Source organism: Macaca thibetana, chromosome 9 (assembly GCF_024542745.1).
Source record: "Macaca thibetana thibetana isolate TM-01 chromosome 9, ASM2454274v1, whole genome shotgun sequence".
In the NCBI taxonomy this organism is placed as follows: domain Eukaryota; kingdom Metazoa; phylum Chordata; class Mammalia; order Primates; family Cercopithecidae; genus Macaca; species Macaca thibetana.
In genome coordinates this window covers 44,240,733-44,268,224 of record NC_065586.1, presented here as the reverse complement: position 1 = coordinate 44,268,224, position 27,492 = coordinate 44,240,733, and the positions used below count along the sequence as shown (strand labels likewise).

Sequence of the window (27,492 nt, the reverse complement as noted above, 5' to 3'; positions counted from 1 at the left end):
TCATGTTTAAATATATCACAACTGATTTTTTTTTTTCGGAAAAGTTTCTGCAATTTCTGCCTTAAATTCTGTAGCTGAGCTTTCCCTTTAAAGGTATTTTACGGCAAATCTTCTAATGTATGTTTTCTTTCAGGTTAGGTTCAGGGAATATCATCCACGACTTGCTGAAAATAGGTTACACACATTCCCCTACCTATGCAGGAAAGAGAAACTGCACATATCAAACTTCAAGTCCAGCCATCCTTAGTTGTAAGTTCACATTTTCCTGATTTCTTAGGGCAGAGAGCAGACACAGAGCTTGTGCAAGTCCTGTGAATCAATGGAATATTCTCCATCTGAGATCATGATGGCTTCTGATAAAATATTGTAAACGGAATGGGTGGACTGTAGTGCTAAATGCAGTAACCTTCTTAGATTAGGGGTCTTCCTGAAACATCACAGAGTCACTGCACACCTGCTGGAAAACAGGAAAACAGGCTACCCAAGATAGAAGCCAGCAGGTTCAAGTCTCCATAGCTTTGATTTTTAAAACAATTCTGTTTGAATCCTGAATACCTGTTTTTTATAAAGCAGCTAGTTCAGTGGATAGGATGTCTACTCTGGTATCTTTGTACATGAAGATGCTGGACCACTTGAGCATCAAGCTGATGTCACCTGATGCAGCTGAGAAGAGAAAGTCTCTATTCATGACATCAAACCCACTCAACTTCTTCTTGGATGATTTTTCCAGGAATAATTGGTACTGGATCCAGGCCCTTTGGTTTTGTGTGGAGAAGATTTCACATAAATGCAAAGCAAATACAGAGGCCTAAGAGAAACTATCCTTTGTCCCCTTAAAAGGATCGGTGTTAGGGCCTGGCTCTGTATAGAACTGGCAGAACCACTAACAGCCCATCAATGTGGGTGCAGGCAGCTATCCTGAGGGCCCAAGCAAAGATAGACAGGCATCATCATTGCACAGCAGCTGGTGGTAGATGTGAAACCAGCTGGTCTGCAGCAAGCAGTGTCCTCACTGCAGGGAATGCTCGCCTATACCAGACCAGGGCACCCCAGAGACAGCAGTCACCTGGTGTACCCCGACTTCTGAGCTCCGCAGCAGGCCCTGAGCTGTGGTGTGGTCCACGGCTGCCCAGAGGAGGATGCCTTGTTCTCATTTGACTATCCAGACGGGCTTCCTCCTGCAAGTTCACGTGAAGGACAATGGCTGGGCTAGCAGAGACCCCAACTAACAAAGGGACCCTGATGCTTCAACCAGATGATGCTGATCTTCTCCTAATGTGCAGCAAGCTTCTACCTCAGCTACTTGATAAAAATTTCCTGTACCAGAAATGTTTATTCTTGTTCTTAAACCTTGGGTCCCAGGGCGAGAAGGCAGCTGTAACTCTGCCATGTAGTCTGCCATGTTGTGACTTAAGTGCAAAGTCCACACACTTAGTGAATAATCAGTAGCTACAGTGACTTGCTTTGTCCATGGCTTGCTTGCAGTGTTATCTCCTGCCAGTCACACTCTTCCTGGTCTACAACTGTCACTGAAGGAGAAGTCTGTCTCTCTACTGTGGGTTCTGCAACCTGAGAGTGACCCAAATGCCATCTCTTTGACTATTCTTTTGGCCACGCGGCCTCCCAAAAAATGGGATTAAATTTGGTTTGCTTTTGGCAACAAGACTATGGTCTGAAAACCCTTCCAACAAGGAAGGCACTGAGGTTATGCAAGCTCCATGAATCAATGGAATGTTCTCCATCTGAGATAACAACCACTGCCCATTTAAAGGTGCATTGTATCTAAAAGATGCCAAAAAGTCCTGAGGGACAGATACTCAGTTCCTTCCCCAACAACTTCAGCCTGAACAGAAACATCTAGTTTGGAAAGATTAACCAGATCTCACCTCCATCTGCTAGGTATTTACTGATATTCTTGTTTCTTTCTCCTCTATAGTGACTTATTTTATTACATAGTCAGGCTGTGTTTATATGCCAAATATGAGGCTGTGATTGAGGAAAAAATTGAGTAATACAGAGTCCACATCTGCAGGTCAACTCGCAATATTTTAATTTACTTAAATACTTTACCATTTGCAATTCAACAATACATGAAGTTTTGAGTAGGCATAGCACTCATTTCTATGAGTGCAGAGATGATACATGGTCCTTATATTTAAGGAGTCCTTATAGCCTGGCTGTTTATCTCCCTAGTTAGATGACATCCAAAAATAAATAAATAACAGTAGATGGATTTCAGAAAAAAAAAAAGTATACTGCATGTATCAAGGTTTTGTAAAGTAAAACAGATGTGAAATTAATTTAGGAATCTGGCAACTTAAAGGAATCCTGGGTTGAATCCTTTTGAAAATCAAATGTAGTTCTTTAAAGGACACTTACATGCAGACATTTATTTTGAGGTTCAGATTTAGATATACTGGACTTCACAATGTAAGGTATACCTGCATTCTGAAAATTAGAGTAGTGGTTGGGGGGAAAGGTATCACCATCCCAGGAGATGTTTTTAATTTTTTAAAATTATGAGTTATAAGGAAACACATTTTTGTGTATTTATCTAAATTTAAGTATTTTCAAAAACATACTCATCAAGGCAAAAATGCTCTAGCATTCCAAAGACAGAAGTGTCCCAAGCTGTATAAAAGATAAAACGGCAGATGGCCATGGTGGGGAGAATCAGTCTGGGGCCCTCCTGAGGCGCTGCTGCCATTCACAATCCGCTAGGCCCCCCGCTCACAGCCGGGCCGCCTGGCGCTGTCGCATGAGTTACAGCCGCCGTCCCGCCCTGGGACCCATCTATTATTAGAAACCATTTTGGTTAATTAAAAAAGTCTTTCAAAGTCTCAGAACAGGAAGTTCTGAAATTTTCTTTTCTTCACTGTTGTTGATGGGGGTTGATGTAAACTTGGCTCTTGGGCCTGGCAAAGAAGGAAGGAGAGATGGAATGTGGAGGAGAGAGGGGAGACAGCAGAAGAAAACACTGAGTCCAGGCTGGGTGCAGTGGCTCACACTTGTAATCCCAGCACTGTGGGAGACCAAGGCGAGTGGATCACCTGAGGTCAGGAGTTCGAGACTGGCCTGGCCAATATGTTGTAACGCTGTCTCTACTAATAATACAAAATTTAGCTGGGCGTGGTGGTGCCCGTCTGTAATCCCAGCTACTCGGGAGGCTGAGGCTGGAGAATTGCTTGAACCCAGTAGGCAGAGGTTGCAGTGAGCCGGATTGTGGCATTGCACTCCAGCCTAGGTGACAGGAGCAGAACTCCATCTCAAAAACAAACAAATAAACAAAAAACAAGAAAGCACCGAGTCCAGCCCTGGCCTGAGAGTGAGGTTCGGGTCTCCTAGGTGCTCATGTATCCACTATCCCAGGGAGTGATGGTGGCAATCGTTAAGATCTTTGAGTCAAACGAAAGAGCAATTGAATAAGCCTGAGTTGGATCCACTCTGGATTTAAGGGATTCTTCAAGCCTAGGGCCTGCTGTGCAGCTCAGGTGGCAGTGAGTAAAACAGATAAGGTTCCCACACTCTGTTTGAGGGAAAGCAGACGGCAAGCAAAAGGGAACGGATGAGATAATATTAAGTACATAAAGTAATCTGAAGGACCTAGATGACGCGCCAGAGACTTGCCTTGTGATGGCTGTAGGTTGGAAGGTCCAAGAAGGTTTCTCCACGGAGGTGATAATGAGTTGAGATGAAGGAGCAGCCCTCCAACATCTAGGAGAGAAGATCTTGGGAAAGGACCCAGTGAATGTCAAAGCTCCGGGGTACAAATGGGCTTGTATATTTGAGAGCAGAGAGAGGCCCATGTGGTTGGGCACAGACACCCCTTGGGGGAGTGGAAGTGGCCCAGAGGAGGTGGCAGGAGCTGGCCACCAAGCATGATTCCAAGTTCTTCAGGGAATAGGGAAACTTGTCTGTATCTATAACTCTGTATCTGTGGCCTCTGTATCTGTATTTCCATCTGGCTCTAGCTCTCCTTCTCCTCTACCAAACCCCCTGTCCCCACTCTGAGAGGTCTTCCTTCAACCTCCCACACACACTCATGATTTCCTGCCATGTTCCAGGCCCTTGGATTAAGGCCAGGGAATACTGACGAAAAGGGCACAGTCCCTGACCCAGGAGGTCATCCTGCTCCTAGGCTAGTGAAATAATTATGCTGTAAAAAGGGGCCCAGAAGAGAGAGGGTGCAAGTCTGATTTGGAGGAGCTTGATCTGAGACTTGGAGAAGGAGGTGGAGGAGGAAAGATGTGAGGGCAGGTTGATGGTGAGGAAGAGCACCCTCCAGATGCAAAGGATGGACCCTCGTGGTCATCCGCCTTGTGGGTCGGGTGCTGGTTTGGCATTACTGGGGTATCCTATCCAGTTCATCTTATGTATTTACTTATATTCTGACTCTCTCCCCAAAGGCTTTATGGTACCTCTAGATGAGGTGTGTGTGATAAAATAAGGAAATGAGATCAGGAAAGAAAATAATCCTAGAAGAAAGTCAATTCCTAGGAAATTCAGATGTTGAATATACAGTCTATAAAGACTCACTGTCACATACCAGCGCTGTGCTCCAGCTTCCTGAATGCCACTGTGGAGTGGGAGGCAAGAGGGTTCACGCGTCCATTTCTCATCCATCAACTGCTTCTGCCAAGAGCCAGGTTCAGCGCTGGAGAATAGGGACACAGGGTGAGCAAAGCAGATGACCTCTACCTCACAGCTGACTCTGCCCCATCCTGCCATCATGTCACCCCCACTGTGAGTTTCTAAAGATCTGAGCTGACGATGTCATGCCCCTGATCAAAAACCATCCTTAGTTCCCAAGCTGTGCAGACTCAGACTTGTACCGATGGAATTAAGAAGCCCCGTGTAGCTGACCCCACTGCTTATCCAAGTTCATGTCCTGTCACATTCCCACATGGCATCTTTGCTCCAGGTAGACCCACTTCCATATTTTGTAATAGTGCAGGCTATTTTCTCCCATCTCTACCCTTAGGAAAATGTGGTCCTCTCTGCTTAGAGGAGGCCTGCAGGGATACTATCCCTTCTGGAAGCCCACCAAGCCCTCTCCAGCCTGGCTGTGAGTCGGTGTGGCCCCCTCTGTGGGCAAGTCATTTTCTCATTTACTCCCTCGCAAGAGTTTTAAGTTCCTGGTGGGCAAACCCTGTTCCCTGCCCATCTTGAAGGCCTTCGGGTTTGCACAGGGCCTGCACTAGAGCAGGTGCTGCGAATCATTGGCTGAAAAGAGACTGCTAGGAAGAAGCCAGGTTCATCTATTTCAGGCTTACCTGCTTTTTTATGCACAATGACTGCATCTATGGGGACCCAGCCTAAAGGAGGGGGAAAGGTTGGTATTGACCAGTCTACCTATGACCCTCAGGCAGCCCAGTGGTGAATCACACAGTAGGACTAACATATTGGCTAGTCACAGTGTGGCTTCCAAGAACACAAGGAAGAGTGGCTGTGCAGCATCCTGGAGCTGGCATGTGGTCGGGTGGCCTTAGGAAGCTCCTGGAGTGGGTGCAGCTTACAGCCAGTGCTGCCAACGGCTCTACTCTGGAGCCTCAGCAATGGGGCAGTCCTGACCAGGGTGACCTTTTTGCTCTTCATAAAGCCCAAAGAAGAGATCTCCTCATAGACTCCAGCCCTGGTTGTGATCCGTCTTTGAAATATGTCAGTTTTGGGGTCCAGGTGTCTCAGTGCTAGGGGAGAATTATTTGGAGTGAAAGTTCCTATATTAGTTTCCTGGGACAGCCCTAACAAAGTATCCCAGCCAGGGTGGCTTAAACTACAGACATGTATTGTCTCGCAGTCCTGGAGGCTGGAAGTCCGAGAGGAAAGTGTTGGAGGGGCTGGTTTCTCCCGAGGCCTCTTTTCCAGCTCAGAGATGCTGCCTTCCCCGTGTCCTCACATAGTCTGTCCTCTGTACATGACCGTGTCCTCATCTATTATAACGACACCAGTCATGTAGGATTAGGGCCCGCCCTCTTCACTTTAACTTTATCACCTCTTTAAAGGCCCTGTCTCCAAATACTGTCACATTCTGAGGTAGTAGGGGTTAGGGCTTCAACATGTGATTTGGGGGAAACACAATTTAGTCCTTATCAGTGCCTCACTTCTCAATACATATTCAGGGAAAGATGTTTGCATGGACTGAAACTCCTCTGCCCCCAGGGTGGATCTTCTCATTCATCTCTCATCCAAACCCCCTCCAGTAATCCCTAACCTTCTTGCCCTGCCTGAGGAGGTGTGAGTCTTTAAGAACATTAACCTGTGAGGATGAGGCCCACACAGACAGGGTGAGAATAGGCGAGTTCAGGGAAGGCCAGTGGCGACACCTCCCGCCTGTCTCAGACTCGCAGAGGCCCTGAAACCCACAGAGGAAAGCAGAGAGGAGAGAGCATGGCTTCCTTGAGAAAGCATGGTGCCTGCAATTTTAAAGGATTCGTCTTTTGCTATACCAGAGTGGGTTTGTTTTTAAGTAGTCCTTCTTCATGTACTCATGATGATTGAATTTAATAAAAACATCACAGTTCAAAAAAGACAAATTAGAAACCACCATTCATCTCAGAAATTAATATGTGAGTGAATTTAACAAGAGATGAATTGCGCTGTGGTGTTCTGGTCCCTCTTCACCCGCTCGGAGCACCAGTTGTTTGTCATTATAGCTGGAAATATGATTATTACTCTGGTATTGCTTGACATTTATTAAGGATCCGGGGGCTGTGTCTCCATAGCAGAGAAAAGTGCAATTACCTGGGCACTCAAAGGAAAGAGCCTTTTCTGGCCTGAGTCATCCGAATAGACATCCCCCAAAGACCCCTGGGCCCCGACCATAGCTTGCTGCAGAGCCCAGGCTGTCCCATCACTCAGTACACACTATGCCTTCTTCCTCAAGGGCTGCCAGCGTTTTCTGGGCTCACATAAGGATAGTATACACATGATTTACCAACAAACAGGGACAGCATTTCATTTCATGGTGTTCTCATTAATTTCTTCTATCACTCAACTAAAACCAGACCTCCACTAAGAACTTGTATTCCAAGGTGGATATGTCAGCCTTCTGTGGAAGACACATAATAGAAGTGTTTAGGTCACCTGTTCACTGGATCCTTTGCAACTAGTACAAGACTGCATTGCACATGGACTTAAACAAGGGGTGGGAGTAAGAGCAGGAGCTGCCCACCCTGACCCTGATCCTGGTAGATGTCATCAGCAGGTCCTGCTGGGTCTCTTTAATCCTGACCCCTGGGGTGTCTTACTCCAGGCAGGGGGTGACCAGCTGTGGAGATTTCAGCCCCAGTGAGTGAGGCAGGTCTGTGAGGTTCTCTTTAATCCCTCAAAGTTTGATCATTGCCTCCACTTGGGAAGCCCTGAATCATGACCTAGAGGAGCTGATTCTGGTGGGCTGGTGGGGAACCCCCTCATGGTGACACAGAACGCTGCTCCTGCAGAGTTTACCTACTGCTGTGGCACCTCGAGGAGGCGTGCCGGGAAAGAGTGTTCATAACAATTAGTTTACACGATAACCACAGAGTGCTCGCACAGGTGTGGCTCCTCTGTTCCTCACTGCTATGACTACGTGATGACCAAATCCCTCATCCTCTCAATCAGCACTGGTGCAGGACAGGTGACAAGTGGGGGACCATTGCGTCCAATGAGAATGATCAATGAGAGCTTGGGCTCTCTGGGAGTAGTATCTACCTCGGCAGCAGTTTCACTCTGCCCTCCGTGGATGGGCGATCCCCTGAGTTCAACTGGAATCTGTCTTGTTGGGGAGAGTCCGATGCTAAAGGAATCTGGAGTTGACACTAAAGTAAAGCAGCATGACCACTGATTTCCTTTATGGATTTTTTGGTGAATGAATACACAGAAACTTTAAAAAATAATAAAGAAGACAGCCTATGGAGTAACATATTATATGGGGTTAAGTTCTAAAGTCTATTTATAAAATGGAAATTAAGTTGTCAGCAATACTCAACATTCCCTCAAACTATTCACAGAATGCACAACCATCTGCAGTTTGGTGAATTCTGCACCATCCTGCACATCCACCAAGCAGCTTTTCCACCATTTTGTACACCAATCAGTCTTTCTTTGTTAAGTACCAGATGAAGTGACTGGCTTGTGCAATTTCAGCAGACAAGATTTACCCCCAAAATAATTGTTTGTAACAGGAGAATTACATTTAATACAACGAGTTGTTGACAGCCAAGAGAACCTGTGGAATGGTGTCTCCCTGAGGGAGAAGAGACTCTCATTCTCCATCCCAGGTTCTCAGTGGGGGTTAGGATAGAGGGTTGGGTGAATTCCCATTGTGATTTAGAAAATAATTTTTAATTTTGCGATACTTTTCATATTCACATTCACTACTTCCATGTCCTCCCCACCCAGTTTTCCCTGTTGTTAACATCTTATTCATGACATATTTGTCAAAGCTAAGAAATTGACATTGTTACATTACTATTAACTAAACATCAGACTTTATTTTGATTTTATCATTTGTTCTGCTAACCTGGAATTCAATCCAGGGTACCACATTACATACAGTTGTCTTGTCTCCTTAGTCCTCTCTGGTTTGTGACAATTTCTCAGATATTCCTTGTTTTTTGTGACTTTGACAGCTTTGAGTATGGTCAGATATTTTGTAGAATGTCCCTCAGTTTTGGTTTGCCTCATGTTTTTTTTCATGATTAGCCTGGGGTTATGGGTCCACAGAGGTGATATGCCCTTCTCTCCACGTGATATCAGGGGATACACGATGTCCATATAATGTCATCACTGCTGATGTTAACCCTTATCATAGAGTTAAGGTGGTGTCTGTCACATTCCTCTATGGTAAAGTTACTGTTTCTGCCTTTCCATACTTGATTCTTTGGAATCAAGTCGCTAAGTCCATACCACCCTCAAGGGGTGCAAGCAATTCAGCTCTAATGTCTGGAAGGGGATTATCTACATATATAATTTAAAATTCTTCTGTAAGGAAGTTTTGTCTCTTCTTCTCTATTTCTTCAATCTTATTTATGTCAGTAAAATTCATTCATATTTATTTTGGAATTTGGGCTGTAATCCATGAAGCCCATTGTTACTTATCTTGTTGTTCAAATGGTTCCAGCTTTTTCTCATAGTATTTAACTGGTCTCATACGTGCTTTCCCTGTAACTCTCTTGCTCTCTTTTTTTCTGCTCACAATTATGTTTTAATGCAATTCCACTATCACCCTTTCTAACATTTTTGGTGTGTGTATTACTCAGAAAGTATTAGGTTATGTTACAGTAACAAAAACTCCCAAGTCTAACTGGCCTAAAATAGCAAATGCTTATTTCTCGGTTGTGCTATGAGTACCCTGAGTGTTGGCCCAAGACTCTGTATACCTTATTCTCACTCAGCGACACTGGCTTATGGTGCGGCCACTATCTGGAACGTTGAGTGTTGCCACACAGAGCTGAAAAAGAGAGATTAGCAAATTGCTGTCAAGCTTCTGCACATATCTCCCTGGCCTCACCAAGATCAAAGGTAGCAGGAAGTTTCATCACGCCACTACCTATAGGAATAAAGACCTGGAAATATTTGATGAACAACACTAATGGCCAGCACATTGTATATTCTGTTAGTTTTTCTTTCCTAGGCAAATATACACAGATTTAATTCTTGTTCTTGAAAGCATACTGTTTTCTATTCTATCAATTTTAAAATATTGATACAGCAAGAACCTGGTGCCCATCAGTAGGTCCTTTTTGATACCAGGGCTGCTGTGAATGATTATGTAGGTTGTATGGAAGGGCATCTGGCCAAAAGAGCAAAAGGAGACTGAAATCCAGACTTTGCCCCACTATTCAAGTCATCCATCTACGGTCAGGATGGTGTTCACCCAAAGGGGATGTCAAGGTGCTGCAAGACTGGGGGCAGCCGTTGGTGAGAGCTTGATTTGTGCTGACTGCATAGCATTCTATCACAGGATGGACCCTCCTCCATGTGTGGATGCTTAAATTGTTTCATTTTGTGCTGCTATCAATAGGATGGTGAAAAACATCCACTATTTGTGCAAATATCTTATGATTTCTTCGGGATTAATTAATGGCAGTGAGAAAGGTGAGTCGAAGGATGAAATGGTAATCACGTGTCCGTTCATGGCCAGTGCAGTGCAGGTGAGGACTCGGCATCCCTCCCTTCTGAGTTTAGTCCCAGATCTGACATGTAGTGTGTGGCTGAAGTGGCCAGGACCCATAACTATCATCTTAGCACCAAGTTGCTGAGCAGGATCTGAGCTGCTGCCTTCAGATATCAGCCTTTCTCATTTTTGTGAGGCCACACAACTCTGATTACAGGACTAATGATGCTTTAAACAAACAAGCATAATGACTGTCATCAGTGGTTAGTGGGTGTTTCCTGCGGGACAGCTTGGTCAATAGTGTCACCAGCAGCTGGCCAGCCCTAAGGGTGCCCCTGGCAAAGGTGGGTACCACCAAGCTTTGGTGAGCCCACTTGGAAGTGACCCTCCATGGAGACGTGCCCAATTTCCCATTCCAACTTCTGACTTGTGTCCTGCAGCCAAAGCCCTGAAGAGGCACTGGGAGAGCAGGACCCAGACCCATTTTGCCTCTCAAATCTCCAGACAGCAATTAGAGGCCCTTTGTTCTACTCCAAAGGTTCTCGAACTCTTTAATGTGCTGGCAGTTGCTAAGCAAATGCTATTTAGTTCTAATAAGCAATGCAGCACTCTGCTCTGAATCTGTCCCTGCTCGATGTGCTACAATCACTGCTGTCTAGGCAGATGGGCCTCTGCCCTTGACCTGACCCAAATATCCTTCCTCCTGTCTCCACCTCCCTGAGTATGACAACTTTCCAGGGCATAAAGGGCTCAAAGGTCAGTGGGAAGGTGGAGATACACTGGGTGGAAATGCACGAGAGACAGATGCCCATAGTGACAGAGTCCAAAGACTCATCTTCCGACTCTGCCACTTCCTGTATTGACAGAGTCACTTATTCTCACTTGGCCTCGATATCTTCTTCTGTAAAATGAGAATAATCATATAAATTTGTCAGGAGGATAAATTTTAAATGTGCACATGCATAACTCCTTTGTCAGTCGTAAAGTGCCCTGTGCATGTTAGTTAATTGAAAGTAATGTTGAGAGAACAGACCAAGGGATGATACATATTTGGGTTATCAATACTCTTAGATAATCCACTGATATGCTCGTGGTGCGTTCCCTGTCCCATTCTGCCAAGCATCCACTACTCTGTTTAAGAGCTGCTCAGCTCTCAGGAGAAGCAGTCATTTTGCCTCCTACTCCACTCTGGAAACAGAAGCCGTGAGGTGTGAACTGCCTTACTCTCCGTGCACCAGCTACAACCTTATCCCCATCTGTAGCCATCTTCAAGCCCTCCCTACAAGCTCCTGGCCTGAACAGCCTCTCCCCTCCCCATCACTCAACTCAGCCACTGCATGGGCTGTGTGTCCCATCCTTTTTTTCAAAGGGAGTAGCTTTGAACCCTGGAATGGAGAATCTGAGCCAGAGTATAACCAATTCTGGACTGCAGTTATTGTAGACAAGGTATTTATTTGAAGTGTGAAGATGTTTATAACCGAACTCATAGAACATTTTCTTTAAGTGCTAATTTTAATTTTGAGGAGACAATCTAAGTCTTTTGTTTGTTTGTTTGTTTCTTTAGACAAGGTCTGGCTTTGTCAGGCTGGAGTACGGTGGTACAGTCCGGCTCACTGCAACTCTACCTCCGGGGTTCAAGCCACCCTCCCACCTCAGTCTCCTGAGTAGCTGGGACCACAGGTGCACACCATCATGCCCAGCTAATTTTTGTATTTTTTGTAGAGACGGGGTTTTGCCTTTTTGCCCAGGCTGGTCTCGAACTCGTGAGCTCCAGCGATCCACCCACCTCAGCCTCCCAAAGTGCTGGGATTACAGGCTTGAGCCACTGCACGTAGCCCTAAGTAATTTTTTTCAACTGACCTTATTAATGACTTCAATATTTTATACCCCAACAGTCTCGCTAGGAGATCATTTGCAGTTTACAAAATATTTTCATTCTACTGTCTCATCCTAGCTTCATAACATCTCTGCACAATAGACAAGAGAGGTCCTAGTAACCTCATTTTATTGACGATAAATAAAGTTTCAGAAAGATTAAGTGACCTCCCCTGTAATGTGACTACTAAGAACCAAAAACTAAGGTGTCTGGACTTCTGTGCTTTCTACCTCCCATACTGTTATTCTGTAGTGCTCAGAACGTGAAGGTCTTTTCATGTTATCACACTCAAGTTGGCCTGACTGAACTTCCTTACCTCGAGCCCACTTAACCCGCGGGTGTCATCATGGCAAGGCCTATCCCTCTGCTGCAAGGCAGTCCATTTATTTGAAGGCAGCTGCTTTGCGTCCAAGGTCCCCTAAGCGTTCTGTATTTCTGCTGCATGTCTCCAAAGTACCATAATAGAAAAAAGTCTGGGCTTTTGCCTTAAATGTAGAATTAGTCAAACTTTTCAGCTTTTTATGTCACTTGTAATGCTCATAATGATTGTTTTACTTTTAAATGTGTATAAACAATGTAACAGCAATATTGAAAAGAAATTGCAAACAAAAAAAAAAAATGAAAGAAAAGAAAAAGAATGAAATCACACTATTTCCTTTATTCCAAAACAGTAACTGGGGTTTTAAAATGATATTGTGTTTATATTTTTTAGTGTTTGCCAATAAACATTTTTTAATTTTATTGGAGGATAATATACATAGGGAAAAAGCAGAACATAAATATACAGATTTAAGAATTTTGACAAAGCGAACATGTAATCACGATTAATGATACCCCAGTAGCATCCCTGATTCCATGCCTCCTTCCAGTCTCTAGCACCTTCTTCCCCCAAAGTAGTCCCTCTTTTAGTATCTAATATCATAAATTAGTTTTCCATATTTTAAATTTTATATAAATGAAATAACATAGTATATACTCGTTGGTCTGGCTTATTTCCCTGCAAATTATGTTTGTAGGATTTAGCCACAGTAGTGGTTCATTCATTTTCCCAGTGGTAGGGCAACAGTTCTCAAACTTTTTGGTCTCAAGACCCATTCACTTTCTTAAAAATTATTAAGGACTCCAAAGAGCTTTGGCTTATGTATATTTTATCTACTGATATTTACTATATTATAAATTAGAACAATTTTTTAAATGATGCATGTGTTAATTTATTTTAAAATAATAATAGAAATAATAGATCCATTATGTGTAAGCGTAACATTTTGAATGAGTACAGTAGTCCTCTCTTATTCACAGTTTTGTTTTCTGCAGTTTCAGTTATCCATGGTTAACAGTGGTCCAAAAATATTAAGTAGAAAATCTCAGAAATAACTTATAATGTTAAATAACTTTTGTTACAGTATATTATTATAATTACTCCATTCATTATTAATTATTGTTGCTAATCTCTTTCTGTGCCTAATTTATAGATTAAACTTTATCATAGGTATGTACATATAGAAAAACAGTATATATAGGTTTCAGTACTATCTGTGGTTTCAGGCATTCTTGAAACATCTTGGAACATGTGCCCTGAAGGTAAGGGGAGACTATTGTAACTATATTTTCAAAACAAAAAATGTAAGAAAAGTGGTACTGTTTTATATTTTTGAAAATCTTTTTAGTACCAGTAGGACTTAGTGAAAAATTGTCGAATTCTAATATCTGTTTCTTTATTCAATCTGTTGTAGCATGTTTTGAAGTAGATGAAGAATATCTGGCTTCCCACAGATATGCAGTTAGAAAAGAAAGTAGTATTTCAGTTTTTTTTTTTTTTTGCAAGATAGCCACTGTATTTTAATACAACAGAATATGAAAAGTTGGTTGATATTGTTTCAGATTCCACATCTCAACTTACCCAACTAACCAGATACTACCTGTCAGATTGATAAGAGTATTCAAGAAAAATATCCACACTTATCTGAAAAGACTATTAAAATACTCCTCTCTTTTTCAACTATGTATCTATTTGAGGCTCAATTTTCTTCTGATTCTTTTTTTTCATATTTTTAAAATTATACTTTAAGTTCTGGGGTACATGTGCAGTATGTGTAGGTTTGTTACATAGGTATACACGTGCCATGGTGGTTTAAGGAAATTATATTCTTCTTTGATACTATACCAAAACTCAACAAGTTGTAATTTATTAAAGGACACTTGAACTCTATCAGTAAAATTTTTGTAGTCTGTTACATTCAAATGTGTTGATCTATCTTGTACTTTGAGTGAATATTTTAACCCATACATTATTTTGTAACATGCATTAGAACATACAGGTAGTATATGTGGAAAATATTGGTTCCCTGACTTATGTAGATCTCCCAATTGTTGACACATTTTATTATGCAATATGGAAAAGTTATGCTGAAGTTAACACCAGAAAAATTCTTAGCTACTGGGACACTGTCAAGCTCACAGAGGCACACAGATACAAATTTTTCAAAATTCTAGTATTTGCTCGATTTTTCTAAAATTTGCTCAAATTTTATCTTTGGTAGTAAATACTGTCAGTTGTTTCATTTGAGATGACAGGTTTACTTTGTTCACTTTCAAGAAAATAGCTGCCAAATACTCATGCCAATAACTGTAATTTTGTCTCCCAGTCATTCGTTCAGATAGAAATGATGTTCTCTGAGAGAAGCAGCTAGTTCGGCTCACAGAACTAACAATTATGCACGTACTTTTCCTTGAGACAACCATGACGGGTTTTTTTTGGTATTCAGAAATGCTTTATGCAGACTTCCCATTTTATCACACAAACTATTAAAAGAAGTGTATCCAGGGTTGAGGTTTAATAAAATTAACAATTTGTACTGCTTCATCAAAGACGTTCTTAAATGAAAATAACTTTTATTTTTTTCCTCCTATAAGCTCTTGGTGGTGGGGAACACACATGGTGATTTTTATACAGTTGGTGCCAATGTCTTGATTTGTGCCAAGGCATTAGTTTTATTTACTATTGCTTTGGGGCCATCAATGCAATTTCAATGCAAGGGAAAAAAAGGCAAAAATGTCATAGTATTTTGAAAGTAATTTTGACTTCACAGGGCCTCTGAAAAGGTCTCAGGAATCCCTAAAAATTTATTGACCACATTTTGAGAAACATTAGTATGTTCAATATATAAATATAAGTTATTTAGCCAGTCTATTATAAAAAGGTATTAATATTAAAGTCTCTATATCCATCTAGATGGGTGACATGGATGGAACAAAATGTACTAAGGTCTTTGTACCTTCTTTAGTAAAATGTCTGCTCACATCTTTTGTACATTTTCTGATGGTATTTTTTTCTTTTTTACTTGTTTTTTGTTTGTTTGTTTGTTTTTGTTTTTTTTTTTTGCTCTTGTTGCCCAGGCTGAAGTGCAACGGTACAGTCTTGGCTCACTGCAACCTCCGCTGCCAGGTACAAGCGATTCTCCTGCCTCAGCCTCCCGAGTAGCTGGGATTACTGGCACCTGCCACCACACCCGGCTAATTTTTTTGTATTTTTAATAGAGACAAGGTTTCACCATGTCGGCCAGGCTGGTCTCGAACTACTGACCTCAGGTGATCCACCCGCCTCAGCCTCCCAAAGTGCTGAGATTATAGGTGTGAGCCACTGCGCCCAGCCTACTTGTTGAATTTTAAGAGTTCTTCATATATTTTAGATGTTAATCCTTTGATGGATATGTGTCTTACAAATATTTTCTCCCAGAGTGTAGATTGTTATAGCTTTCTGTTCGCATGGTTTTGCACAGCAAAATTTTAATATTGATGTCCAATTCATTAATTTTTCTTTTTACGAATGGCAATCTTAATATAAAATCTAAGAACTCTTTGCTTATCCCTAGATGTGAAAGATTTTCTCCTAAAATATGTAGTTTTATGTTTTTCATTAAATCGTGGTCCATTTTGAATTGAATTTTGTATAAGGTATGAGACTTAGGTTCATTGTTTGGGCAATGGACATCTAATTGCTCCAACACCATTTGCTGAAAAGCTATCTGTTGAATAGCTTTTGCAACCTTGTCAAAAATTAATTGGGCATTCATCTGTGGATTATTTCTGGATTCTCTCTTCTGTTCCAGTGATCTATGTGTCTGTTCCTCTCTCAGTACCACACATTCTCAATTACTGTAACTATGAGTATAATAAGTCTTGAAATCAGGTGGAATGATTCCTCTCATTTTACTCTTAGTTTTCAAAGTTGTTTTAACTCTCTTAGTCCCTTTTCCAATTCATACCAGTTTTAGAAATAATCTTGTCTGTATCCAGAAAAAGCCTTGCTGGTATTTTATTAACAATTTTATTAAACATGCTTAGCAATTTGAGAAGAAATGACGTATTTGTAGGTTGAGTCTTCCAATTCCTGAACATGATATGTTTTTCCCTTTATTCAGATCTTCTTTTATTTCTTTCATCTGCATTTCATAGTTTTTGACATATGCATCCTATAAGTGTTTTATTAGATTTACACTTAAGTTTTTCATTATTTTTGAGAAATTGACAATGATATTTTTTATTTCAGCATCCATGTGTTCATTGCTAATATTTTGAAATACATTTATTATGTATATGTTGATCTTATATCCTGTGACTTTTTTTTTTTTTTGTAAATACCTTGTGTATTTACCTTACTGGATTTTGTTTTGTTTTGCTTTGTTGTAAATACCTTAGGAATTCAACAGAATCAGGACAGCTACAAATAGGGACAGTTTTATTTCTTTCTTTTCAATCTGTATGGCTTTTACTTGTTTTCTTGCCTTATTGTACTGAATAGAACTTCTAGCACTATATTGAATAAAAGCAGTGAAAGTAGGCATCTTGACTTTATTCCAATTTTGGAGGAAAAGTATTCATTATTTATCACTAAATAAGATGTTAGCTGTAGAGTTTTTGTAGATGCCCTTTATTAATTTAAAAACATTTATACCTATTCCTAGTTTACTGAGTTTTATCATGAATGGGTGTTAAATTTTGTCAAATGTTATCCTATATCACTTGATATGACCATGTGATTTTCTTCTTTCAGCTGCTAAAATGGTGAATTAGATTGATGGATTACTTTTTGGATATTTTTCAGATTTGCATTCCTGGAATAAATCCCACTTGGCCATCGTTTATTAGTGTTTTGGGGTATTCTTGAATTCTGTTTGCTAATATGAGAAATGTTGCACCTATTCGTGAAAAAATAGTTTTCTCTTTTTTCATATTGTTTGTCTGGTTTTGTTATCAGACTATTACTAGCCTCATAAAACTAATTGGAAAATATCATCTCCTCTATTTTCTAGATGATATTTCATAAATTCGATTTTAATTCTGTCTTAAATTTTTAATAAAATCCTCAAGTGAAAATATGTGGATTTGGCAATTTATTTTTGGGGACTTTAAAAATTATGAATTCAGTTTTTATAGCAGCTATAAGGCTATGCCAGTGATCTATCATATATTGGATGAGTCATGGTAGTTTGTGTTTGGCAAAGAATTTATCCGTTTCATCTAAATTGTCACACTGATGTGTGTACAGTTCATGGTATTACCTTAATTTTTATGCCTGCCAGGTCGGTAGCAATAGCCCCTGTTTCATTTTTTAGAATTGCAGTTTGTGTCATTTCTTTTTTCATCTATGTTGGTGTTTCTAAAGGTTTGTAAATTTTATCTCTTCAAAGTGCAGGTTTTTGTTCCAATCATTTTTCTGTTTTTAATTTCATTGATTTCTGCTCTTTATTATGACCTTCCTTCTGCTTGCTTTGGGTTTTTCACTTTTTTCTAGTTCCTTGAGGAGGAATTTAGAGTATTTATTTGAGAATTTGTCATATCAGCTCAGGCTGCTATTACAAGTTACTACCCACAGGCTGGCTTATTTCTGACAGTTCTACAGGCTGGGAAGTCCAAGAGCTAGGTGCCGGCTAATTTTCTCCCTGTTGAAGGCTCCCCTCCTGGCTTACTGAAGGCTGCCTTCTTGCTGTATCCTCACATGGTGGAGAGAGAAAGCTCTGGTGTCTTTCTTTTCTTATGAGGACACTAATACCATCATGGGGGTCTACCCCATGGCAGCATCAAACCTAATCACTTCCCAAATGCCCCACCTCTTAATACCATTATGTTGGGAGTTAGGACTTCAACATATGAATTTGGGGGGAACAGAAACATTCAGTTTATAGCATAATTTTACTCTTTTCTAATTATGCATTTTTGCCATGTATTTTCCTCTCAATAGTGATTTAGCTACATAATATACATTTTGATATTTTCTATTTTCAATTTCATTAAATGTAATGTATTTTTTAAAAAATTTATTTTGAGACTTCTTTTTTGACACAGATTATTTTAAAGTCTATTGTTAGTTCCTAAGAGTTTGAGGATTTCTTGTTATCCTTTTGTTACTAATTTCTAGTTTTATTCAATTGTGTGTAGAGGGCACATCCTGCATGTTTTTATTTATTTTAATTTTTTGGATTTTTTTTATAGCCCAAGATGTTTTGTGTATGTTTTGTGAGCAATTGAGAAGAATGTGTGTTGTCTTGTTGTTAGGTGAAGTTGTCTACCAAGGTGGGTTACTTGGACATTTTTTGGAATTAAATTTTGATTTATTTATTGTGTTTTGAGTTATCTCTCTGTGTAGCTTTTTTAGTTGTTGCTCTAGGTATTACTCTCCATTTATAATGTAATAGTCTTAAATATTTTCTCTACACTCATTTAAAATCACACAGTGTTATAAAATCAGACAGTGTTATAATTTTTGTTTTAACCATCACTAATAATTTAAAAGTCTCAAGAGGAAAAGGATAAGGATATGTATTGTATCTACCATATTTCTGTTGCTTGCTCTATTCCTTTTTTCTTCCTGGTGTTTCACGATTCCTTCTTTTACCATTTATCTTCTGTTTAAAGAGCTTCCTTTAACTATTTTTACAGGGTAGCTTTGGTGGTGACAAATTCTCTTAATTTTCCTTTGTCTTAGAATGTGTTAATTTACCCTTTAATTCAAAGGGATATTTTTGCTGGATATAGGATACTGTGTTGACAGTTCTTTATTTTCAGCACTTGAGAAATACTGTGCCACTTCCTTTTGGCCTCCATGGCTTCTGATGAAAAAAATCACTGTTACTTAAATATTTTCCCCCATAGGTAAGGTGTTGTTTCTCTCTCCCTGGGTTTAAGATTTTTTTCTTTGTGTTAGTTTTCAGAAGTCTGACTATAATATGTCTTGACATGTATTTCTATGGGTCTGTCTTGTTTGGAATTTGCTTAGCTTCTGAAGCCTGTAGGTTTATATCTTTTGCCATTTGGGGGATTTTTTCAGCCATTATTTTTTTTAGTAAGTTTTAGGCACCACCCACTTTATCCATTCTTTTTGGGATTCTGATGACACAAAGATTAAATCTTTTGTTATTGTCCTATAGGTTGCTAAGACTTTGTTCATTTTTTCCATTCTGCTTTCTCACTGTTGTTCAGAATAGCTACTTGCTATTGTTCTATTGTCCGGTTCATTGATTCTTCCCTTTGTCCCTTGAATTCTACTGTTTTACACTGGGTTCCTCTTTATATCTTCTATTTATCTGATGAGATGTTCTATTTATTAACAGAGGCTCCCTAATTTTTTAAAAATTGTTTCTGAATGTTTTAAATTTGTAGTTGTTAAGCATTTTTATGATGGCTGCTTTAAAATCTTTGTCAAATATTTCTAACATTTCTGTTATCTCACTGTACACATCTGTTGATTGTCTTCCTTTATTCAGTTTGAGATTTTCCTGGTTCTTGATGTGAGTCTGTGTTATGAGACTCTGGATTTTATTTTTCCTTAAATGTTTTTTATTAAGCAGATTTATTTATATATAATTCATATAACATACAATTCACCTATTTCAAGTAAACAATTAAATGGTTTATAGCAGGGATCCCCAACCCCCAGGCCATGGACCGGTATCCGAGCCTTGCCTCCTGTCAGATCAGTGGTGACATTAGATTATCATAAGAGCACAAAGCCTATTGTGAACTGCGCATGCCCGAGATCTAGGTTGTGTTCTCCTTATGAGAATCTAATGCCTGATGATCTGTTACTGTCTCCCATCACCCTCAGATGGGACCATATAGTTATAGGGAAACAGCTCAAGGCTACCACTGATTCTATGTTATTGTGAGTTGTATAATTATTTCATTATATGTTACAGTGTAATAATAATAGAAATAAAGTGCACAATAAATGTAATGTACTTGAATCATCCTGAAACCATCCTCCTCCAACCCCTCACCTCTGGTTCATGGAAAAATTGTCTCCCACAAAACCAGCCCTGGTGCCAAAAAAGTTGAGAACTGCTGGTTTATAGTATATTCCCAAATATGTGCCACTGTCACTGTAATCAATTTTATAACATTTTATAACCTCAGAAAGATACTCCATACTCTTTAACTATCACTCTTCTATCCCCTATCCCTCTAGTCCTAAGCAATCACTAATATCCTTTCTCTATTAACATTTCATAGAAACGGAATCATATAATATTTGGGCTTTTGAAATTAGCTTCTTTCACTTAGGATGTTGTTTTTAAGACTCATGCATGTTATAGCATGTGTCAATACATCATTCTTTTTTATGACTAAATAATATGCCGTCATGTAAACAGATCATATTTTGTTTATTTGTTCATCAGTTGGTGGATGTTTAGGTTATTTCCAACTTTTGGCTATTATGAATAATATTGCAATAAACATTCATGTATAAGTTTGCAGTTGGATGCAATTTTTATCTTGGGTATATACCTGAGAATGGAATTGCTGAGTCAATGGCAGCGCTTTATTTAATCATTTGAATAACTTTCAGAATATTTTCTAAAGTTCTACACCATTTTACATTCCTAGCAACAGTGTATGAGAGTTTCGATATACCCATATTCTCAATAAAACTTGTTATATCTAAAGTTTTGATTCTAACCATCTTACTTGGTTGACTCTCTCATTGGTCTCATTGTGAGTTTTATTTTGCATTTCTCTGATGACAAATAACACTAAGCACCTTTTCACCTGCTTATTAGTCATTTGAATATCTTCCTTGAAGAGCAGTCTTTTTGGATCTAGTGTCCATTTTTAAATTGGGTTATTTTTCTTTTTGTTATTGATTTCTAAGTATTTTTTATATATTCTAGATAGGAGTCCCTTATCAGAGGTGTAATTTATAAATATTTTCTTTCATTCTCTGCGTCTTCTTTTTACTTTCATAATAGTGTCTTTCGAAGCACAAATTTTTACTTTTGGTGAAGTCTAATTTATCCTTTTTGTATTAGCCTGTTTTCATACCGCTAAAAAGAACTGCCCAAGACTGAGTAATTTATAAAGAAAAGAGGTTTAATTGACTCACAATTCAGCATGGCTAGGGAGGCCTCAGGAAACTTACAATCATGGCAAAAGGCAAAAAGGAACCAAGGCACCTTCTTTACAAGGTGGCGGGAAGAAGTGCTGAGCGAAGTGGGAAAGAGCTCCTTATAAACCATCAGATCTCATTAGAACTCACTCACTATCACAAGAACAGCATAGGGGAAACCACTCCATGATTCGTTTGCCTCCACCTGGTTTCCCCCTTGACACGTGAAAATTATGGGGATTTGGGGGATTATAATTCAAGATGAGATTTGAGTGGTCACACAAAACCTAACCATATCACTTTTCATTGTTGCTTTTATTTTTGGTGTCAAATCTAAATCTGACAAATGCCAAATCTGAGATCATGCAGATGTATTTTTAAGTTTTCTTCTAAGAGTTTTATAGTTTTAGCTCTTATATTCAGGTTTTTGTTTCATTTTAAGTTAATTTTTATATGTTTTGCAGTAAAGGTTTAACTTCATTATTTTGCATATGGCTATTTAGTTTTCTACCACCATTTGTTAAAAAGACTATTCGTTCCCCATTGTATAGTTTTGGCACCTTTGTAAAATAATTAATTGAATATAGACAAATTGTTTTAAGTTTAGACTCTTAATTTTATTCCATTGATCTATATATCTATTCTTGTGCCAGTGCTGCACTGCCTTGTTTGCCATTGCTTTACAGTAAGTTTTGAAATCAGGAGCTATAAGTCTTCCTACATTCTTTATGTTGTTAAAGATTGTTTTGGTTTTGGGGATCTCTTGTAATTTCATATGATCTTGAAGATTGGCTTTTCAATTTTTGCAAAAAAGGAGTAGTCATTGGAATTTGATAGAGATTGTTAATTCTGTAGATTATGTTAGGTAGTATTGACATTTTAACAATATGAGGACTTGTTACCATAAACATGGGATATCTTCTATGAATTTAGGTCTTCAAAAATTTCTTTCAGTGATATTTTATAGGTTTCAGTGTACAAGTTTTTCACCTTGGTTAAATGTATTCCTAGACATTTTATTCTTTTGATAATGTTATAAGAGGCATTGCTTTCTTAATTTATTTTTTGGATTGTTCATTAGTAGTAGATAGGAACACAGCTGATTTATGTGTTTTGATCTTGTACACTGAAACTTTGCTTAATTCATTTATTAGTTCTAGTAGTTCTTTTATGGATTATTTGGGATTTTCTAAATATAGAATCCTGCCATCTATGAACAGAGGTGTTTTTCTTCTGTTTCAATTTGGATGCCTTTTATTTCTTTTCCTTGCCTGGTTGTGCTGTCTAGAACCTTCAGTAGATTGCTGTCTGGAAGTGTTGAGAGTGGACATCCTTGTCTTGTTCCTGATGTTAAGGAACATTCAGTCCTTCACCACCAATTATAATGTTGTATAATGTTGGCTGGGGACTTTTTGTAGTTACCCTTTATGAGATTGAGAAAATTCTTTCCCCACCCTGGCAGTTGGTTGACATTTTGTCTTGTAATGAAAGGGTTTTAAATTTTTGTCATTTTTAAAAATGTCTGTTGAAATGATTACATGGTTTCTGTTATTTGATCTATTATGTGGTGTATTACGTTAATTATTTTCAGTTGTTAAGCCAACTCTGCATTACTAGGCTAAATCTCACTTGGTCATGATATATAATTTCTTATATGTTGGTGAATTCAGTTTGCTGATATTTTATTGAGAATTTCTACATTCATATTTACATGAGATATTGGTCTGTAGTTCTCTTGTGAAGCCTTTGTCTGTTTTCTGTAATAACAGGGTAATAACTGGTCCCATAGAATGTGTTGGGAAGTGTCCCTTCGTCTTCTAATTCTTGGAAGAGTTTTTGAAAAACTACCATTAATTCTTCACTAAGTGGTGGTTAGGATTCAGCAGTGAAGCCATCTGGGCCTGGACTGGGCTTTTCCTTGTGGGTAGGTCTTGTTGTTGTTGTTGTTGTTTTATTAATTCAATTTATTTTCTTGTTATTTACCTATTCCAATTGTCCATTTCTTCTTGAGTAAGTTTTGGCAATTTGTGTCTTTCTAGGAATTTGTTCATCTAACCTAAGCTATTTAATTTATTGGCATACAATTGTTCATAGTATTTTTTTATAATCCTTTGAAAAAATTCAGTAAGGTCAGTAGTAATGTCTCCTCCTTCGTTTCTGATCCAAGTATAACAATTTAAGCCTTTTCTCTTTTTTCTTGGTCAACCTAGCTAAAGACTGCTAATTTTATAGATCTTTCCAAAGTACCAGATTTTAGTTTCAATTATTTTATTTATTGTTTTTTATATTCTGTAATTCATTACTTTCTGCATTAATATTTATTTTCCCCTTCCTTCTGCTTGCTTTAGATTTAGTTTGCTCTTTTTTTCCCAGTGTCTTCAGATGGAAGTTTCAGATATTGATTTAAGGTATTTCTTTTTTTCTTAATATTGGCATTTACAACTATAAGTTTTCCCTTATGCTCTGCTTTAGTTATAGCCTATGTGTTTTGGTATGTTGTGTTTTTATTTTTATTCATCTCAGAAAGTTCCCTTTTGATTTCCTCTTTGACCCATTAGTTATTTAGGAATGTGCTTTTTAATCTACACGTATTTTTGACTTTGCCAAATTTCTTTCTGCTAATTGATTTCAAATTTTGTTACATTGTGATTAAAAGACATGCTTTGTATTATGTCTATCCTTTTAAATTTACTGAAGTTTGTTTTGTGGCCTCAGCTTCTCAGCCTCTTGAGCTATTTGAAAATTTGCATATATCTCAAGGTCCAAAAATATATAAAAAAGCATAAACGTTGGGCGCACCTCAGTGAATTCCTCTTCAGAATCTTGGCTCCTCAAATCTCAGCTCTCTTGGTAGCTCTCTGCTGTCTTAAAGCAGATTGTTCAAATCTAGGTCTTTTCAGTCATTGTTAGGAGGAAGGTTGAGCTACTGCAAGCTAGTTCATCATAGATGGAGATAGAAAGCAACTCATAAACACGTATGTGAATGTATTCCTATGTGAGTGTGTCAGCATAGGTGACATCTGTATTTATATGAATCTCATTTGACCAACAAATTCTGTAACCACTATTTCCTGTGTCAATTGGTCAGTATAGAGAAGTTCTTATCTAAAATCACAGCTATCACTCATGCTTGTAATCCCAGCACTTTGGGAGGCTGAGGCAGGTGGATCACCTGAGGGCAGGAGTTCAAGACCAGCCTGGCCAACATGGTGAAACCTGTCTCTACTAAAAATACAAAAATTAGCCAGGCATGGTGGCGGGCGCCTGAAATCCCAGCTACCTGGAGGCTGAGGCAGGAGAATCGCTTGAACCTGTGAGGCAGAGGTTGTAGTGAGCCAAGATTATGCCACTGCACTCCATCCTAGGTGACAGAGTGAGACTGTCTCAAAAAATAAAAATAAAATAAAATCACAACTATCATTAAGCTGTGACTTGTTTTCTCCTTTCTCCAGGATTTTGTGTCATGTATAGAGAACTACAGAAGAAGAGGACAAGAGCTATATGCATCTTTATACAAAGACCATGTGCAAGTAAGAAACCAAACATAGGCTTTCTCTATACAGTAAGCTGGAATCTACCTTGAACCTGATAAATAATCAGAAGGGGCTTTGGTTTAAGTTCTGAATTGCCCACCAGGCTTGCACCACATTGGGGTTTTGCATTTTATCCTAAATGCAATGGGTTGCCCCTGACAAGGGCAGGCTTGGATATTTAAAGTAGCTATCTAGGCCTGACTGCTGTACAATCTAGGCAAAGAACACTGGCTGTCATGCCAGTCAGAGACTTACTTGAATTCTAAATCTGTCCCTTTCTATGCTGGGGGTCTGAGCCTCTGTGTGCTCATCTCTAAGCTGGAATAAGTCTTCCTACCTGTGAAGATTTAAGAGAAAGTATGAAGCACCCAGACTGTGGCTGAGAGAGAATGGATACTCCATGTGTGGTTATAGAATAGCTAAGAAGTTTATTTTTATTTGGTGTTACTGTTATTAATAAAAATTTAACATATTGCTAAAAATAGAACACAACATACAGTCTTAAAACCCTGTTGAAATGTTATTTACCCAGCAATTTCTTTGTCCCAGAGTCAGTGTGAGGTATAAAAAAAAATGCACAGATTATGATACTCCTGTGTCTTTAAGGTTTTTGAAACTTATAGATGAAACCCAGAGTAAAGAAATGCCCACAAAACATGGTGATGAGCTCAATGATAGGATGTTCTACTATGGGGAAAGTAGCGATGGGGTGTAAGGAGCCATTAGTGTGCCCTGGGTGGGCCGCGGATCAGGAAGGCTTAAACATGGTGCCCAGTGCCAGGAAACAGAAGAGGCACTAATCATCTGAAGCTGAGTTGCCTTGTCTAACTTCCCCCATAGAAGCCCACAACATGCCCCATTCACAGATGTGCAGCCTGAACCCGAGAAGCACACAGCTTAGCAATGTAGCCTCCCAGGCTCTCCTGAGTGATGGGAGCAGCAGCTTATCAGACACGACACTTGTGAGAAAGGAGGTTTGGTGTGTACAGGACGTGATCATGGCTGTGATAGTCAGAGGGATCAGCAGGCATGTCTAGTTTTTCTGAGTGCACAAGCTGGTCTTTCACAGACCCTCTGGTTGGACAAGGGTTTTCTCTGTGGGCATCTACCTCACTCCAACAGTGCTGACTGTGCTGCACAACTGAGTAGGGTGCCTTGCTGGCTTATTTGGGTATCATCTGTGCCTACTGGACAGACCACTGCACATGAATGACTCACCACATGGATTGGCAGGTTTCACTCAGAACTAGCAATATGGCTGATAAATTTAATTGCCACTGAGGCGGAAATAAGATGAATCTTGTAAGATTGCATCCTTTATTGGTGGACATCCTCATCACCACTGCACCATTTTGAGACAGAGGATGTGGTTTATCTAAACTTCCTAATCTACATCTGGTCTAGAGTGCAACCATTTCTGCTCCAATGGTTAGAAGAGTCTGGGAGATACAGTTATGGCCAGGAGAGGTGCCCTGGGGTACTTTGTGAAATTCTGTTGAAATTTGTGAGATTATAGGCTCGTGTGGGAAGGATGGGACTCCCTCAGCAGAGGCTTCAAGCCCAGAATGAAGGGATCTAGCCACCTGGAAGGTTAGCCTGTCTCATCTTCAGCAGCAGGGCCTGACTGGAGTTCAGAAAGGACTTGAATAAATTGTGCAATTTTCCTGTTGATTGAGGTATTTTTCAGAAAATCAGCATTTGGAAGCTAATCCACAAGGATACTTTCCAAGTATTTAAATATTTAAGACAGGTTGTTTTGATATTTGAAAGAATGCAGCTATAATAACATCTGCCATAGATAATGGGATGTGGACCATTGCCCTGCTTTTTTAAGGGGTAGTATGCTTTCCCAACAAAGGCCCATTCCACTTCCAGAAAAGTCACATCCAAACTCTGGACAGAGATTAGGCTTAAAAAATCTGCCATGTCCTTTGAGGACAGCTTCTCCCAGGTGTACCCAGTGAGGCCCTCCTAAGAAGGGGAGATTCAGGGGCCCCTGCCCACAGGGTGGCCAGTAGCACATCATGCCAGACTTTTCTAAACAGGCACTTTACCCACAACTGAGAGGTGACTGGAGATGGCAGCAGCCCCCAGCATAACAAGGCATCATTGCCTAGTGCCCTGTAAGTTAACCCCAGCATCATTATATCCCATTATTATATCAACAGCAAACCTTGCAATTCAAATAGTTAATCAGCCAAATTTTTTTTTGATCCAGAAGTTCTGGCAAAAAGTTGCCTCTACAGTCTGGCCCTCTTCAGATTCCCCTTTGCCTTGCCCACGTTAGTTGCGTTCTCTTCTCTGTGGCCCAGCCTCTCTTGCTCTGTCTGTTACATACTTAGGCCATCCAGTTCTTATGTTGAATCTTCATTATAATTTGCAGAAATGACTTATCCTGCCTACACAGTCTTTATTGGTTGGAGTTCCTTCTGAGATGCCTGACAACCCAGAAATGGCCACTGTCTTCTGTCCCACTTTCTTCTAGGGCCTCTAGTTTCCTTTTCTTGTTTGGTCTCTATCTACTCATTGCGTATTTATCACAGCTCTCTCAGATACAAATATTGGAAACTCAACTCAGACTGCCTTAGGCAACAAAAAAAGTTTT

The 27,492-nt window shown here is 39.6% G+C and overlaps 1 protein-coding gene across 9 annotated transcripts in view; it reads left to right on the top strand.

Annotated features, from left to right (window-relative positions):
- Positions 1-27,492, top strand: part of WDFY4 (WDFY family member 4) — a 295,757-nt gene that overhangs the window by 155,921 nt on the left and 112,344 nt on the right. For all 9 annotated transcript variants that reach the window (XM_050805477.1, XM_050805483.1, XM_050805485.1 and 6 more), the window contains one exon: positions 24,807-24,884. In XM_050805477.1, coding sequence (XP_050661434.1) covers positions 24,807-24,884 — 78 coding nt within the window. The remainder of the gene's footprint in view (positions 1-24,806; positions 24,885-27,492) is intronic.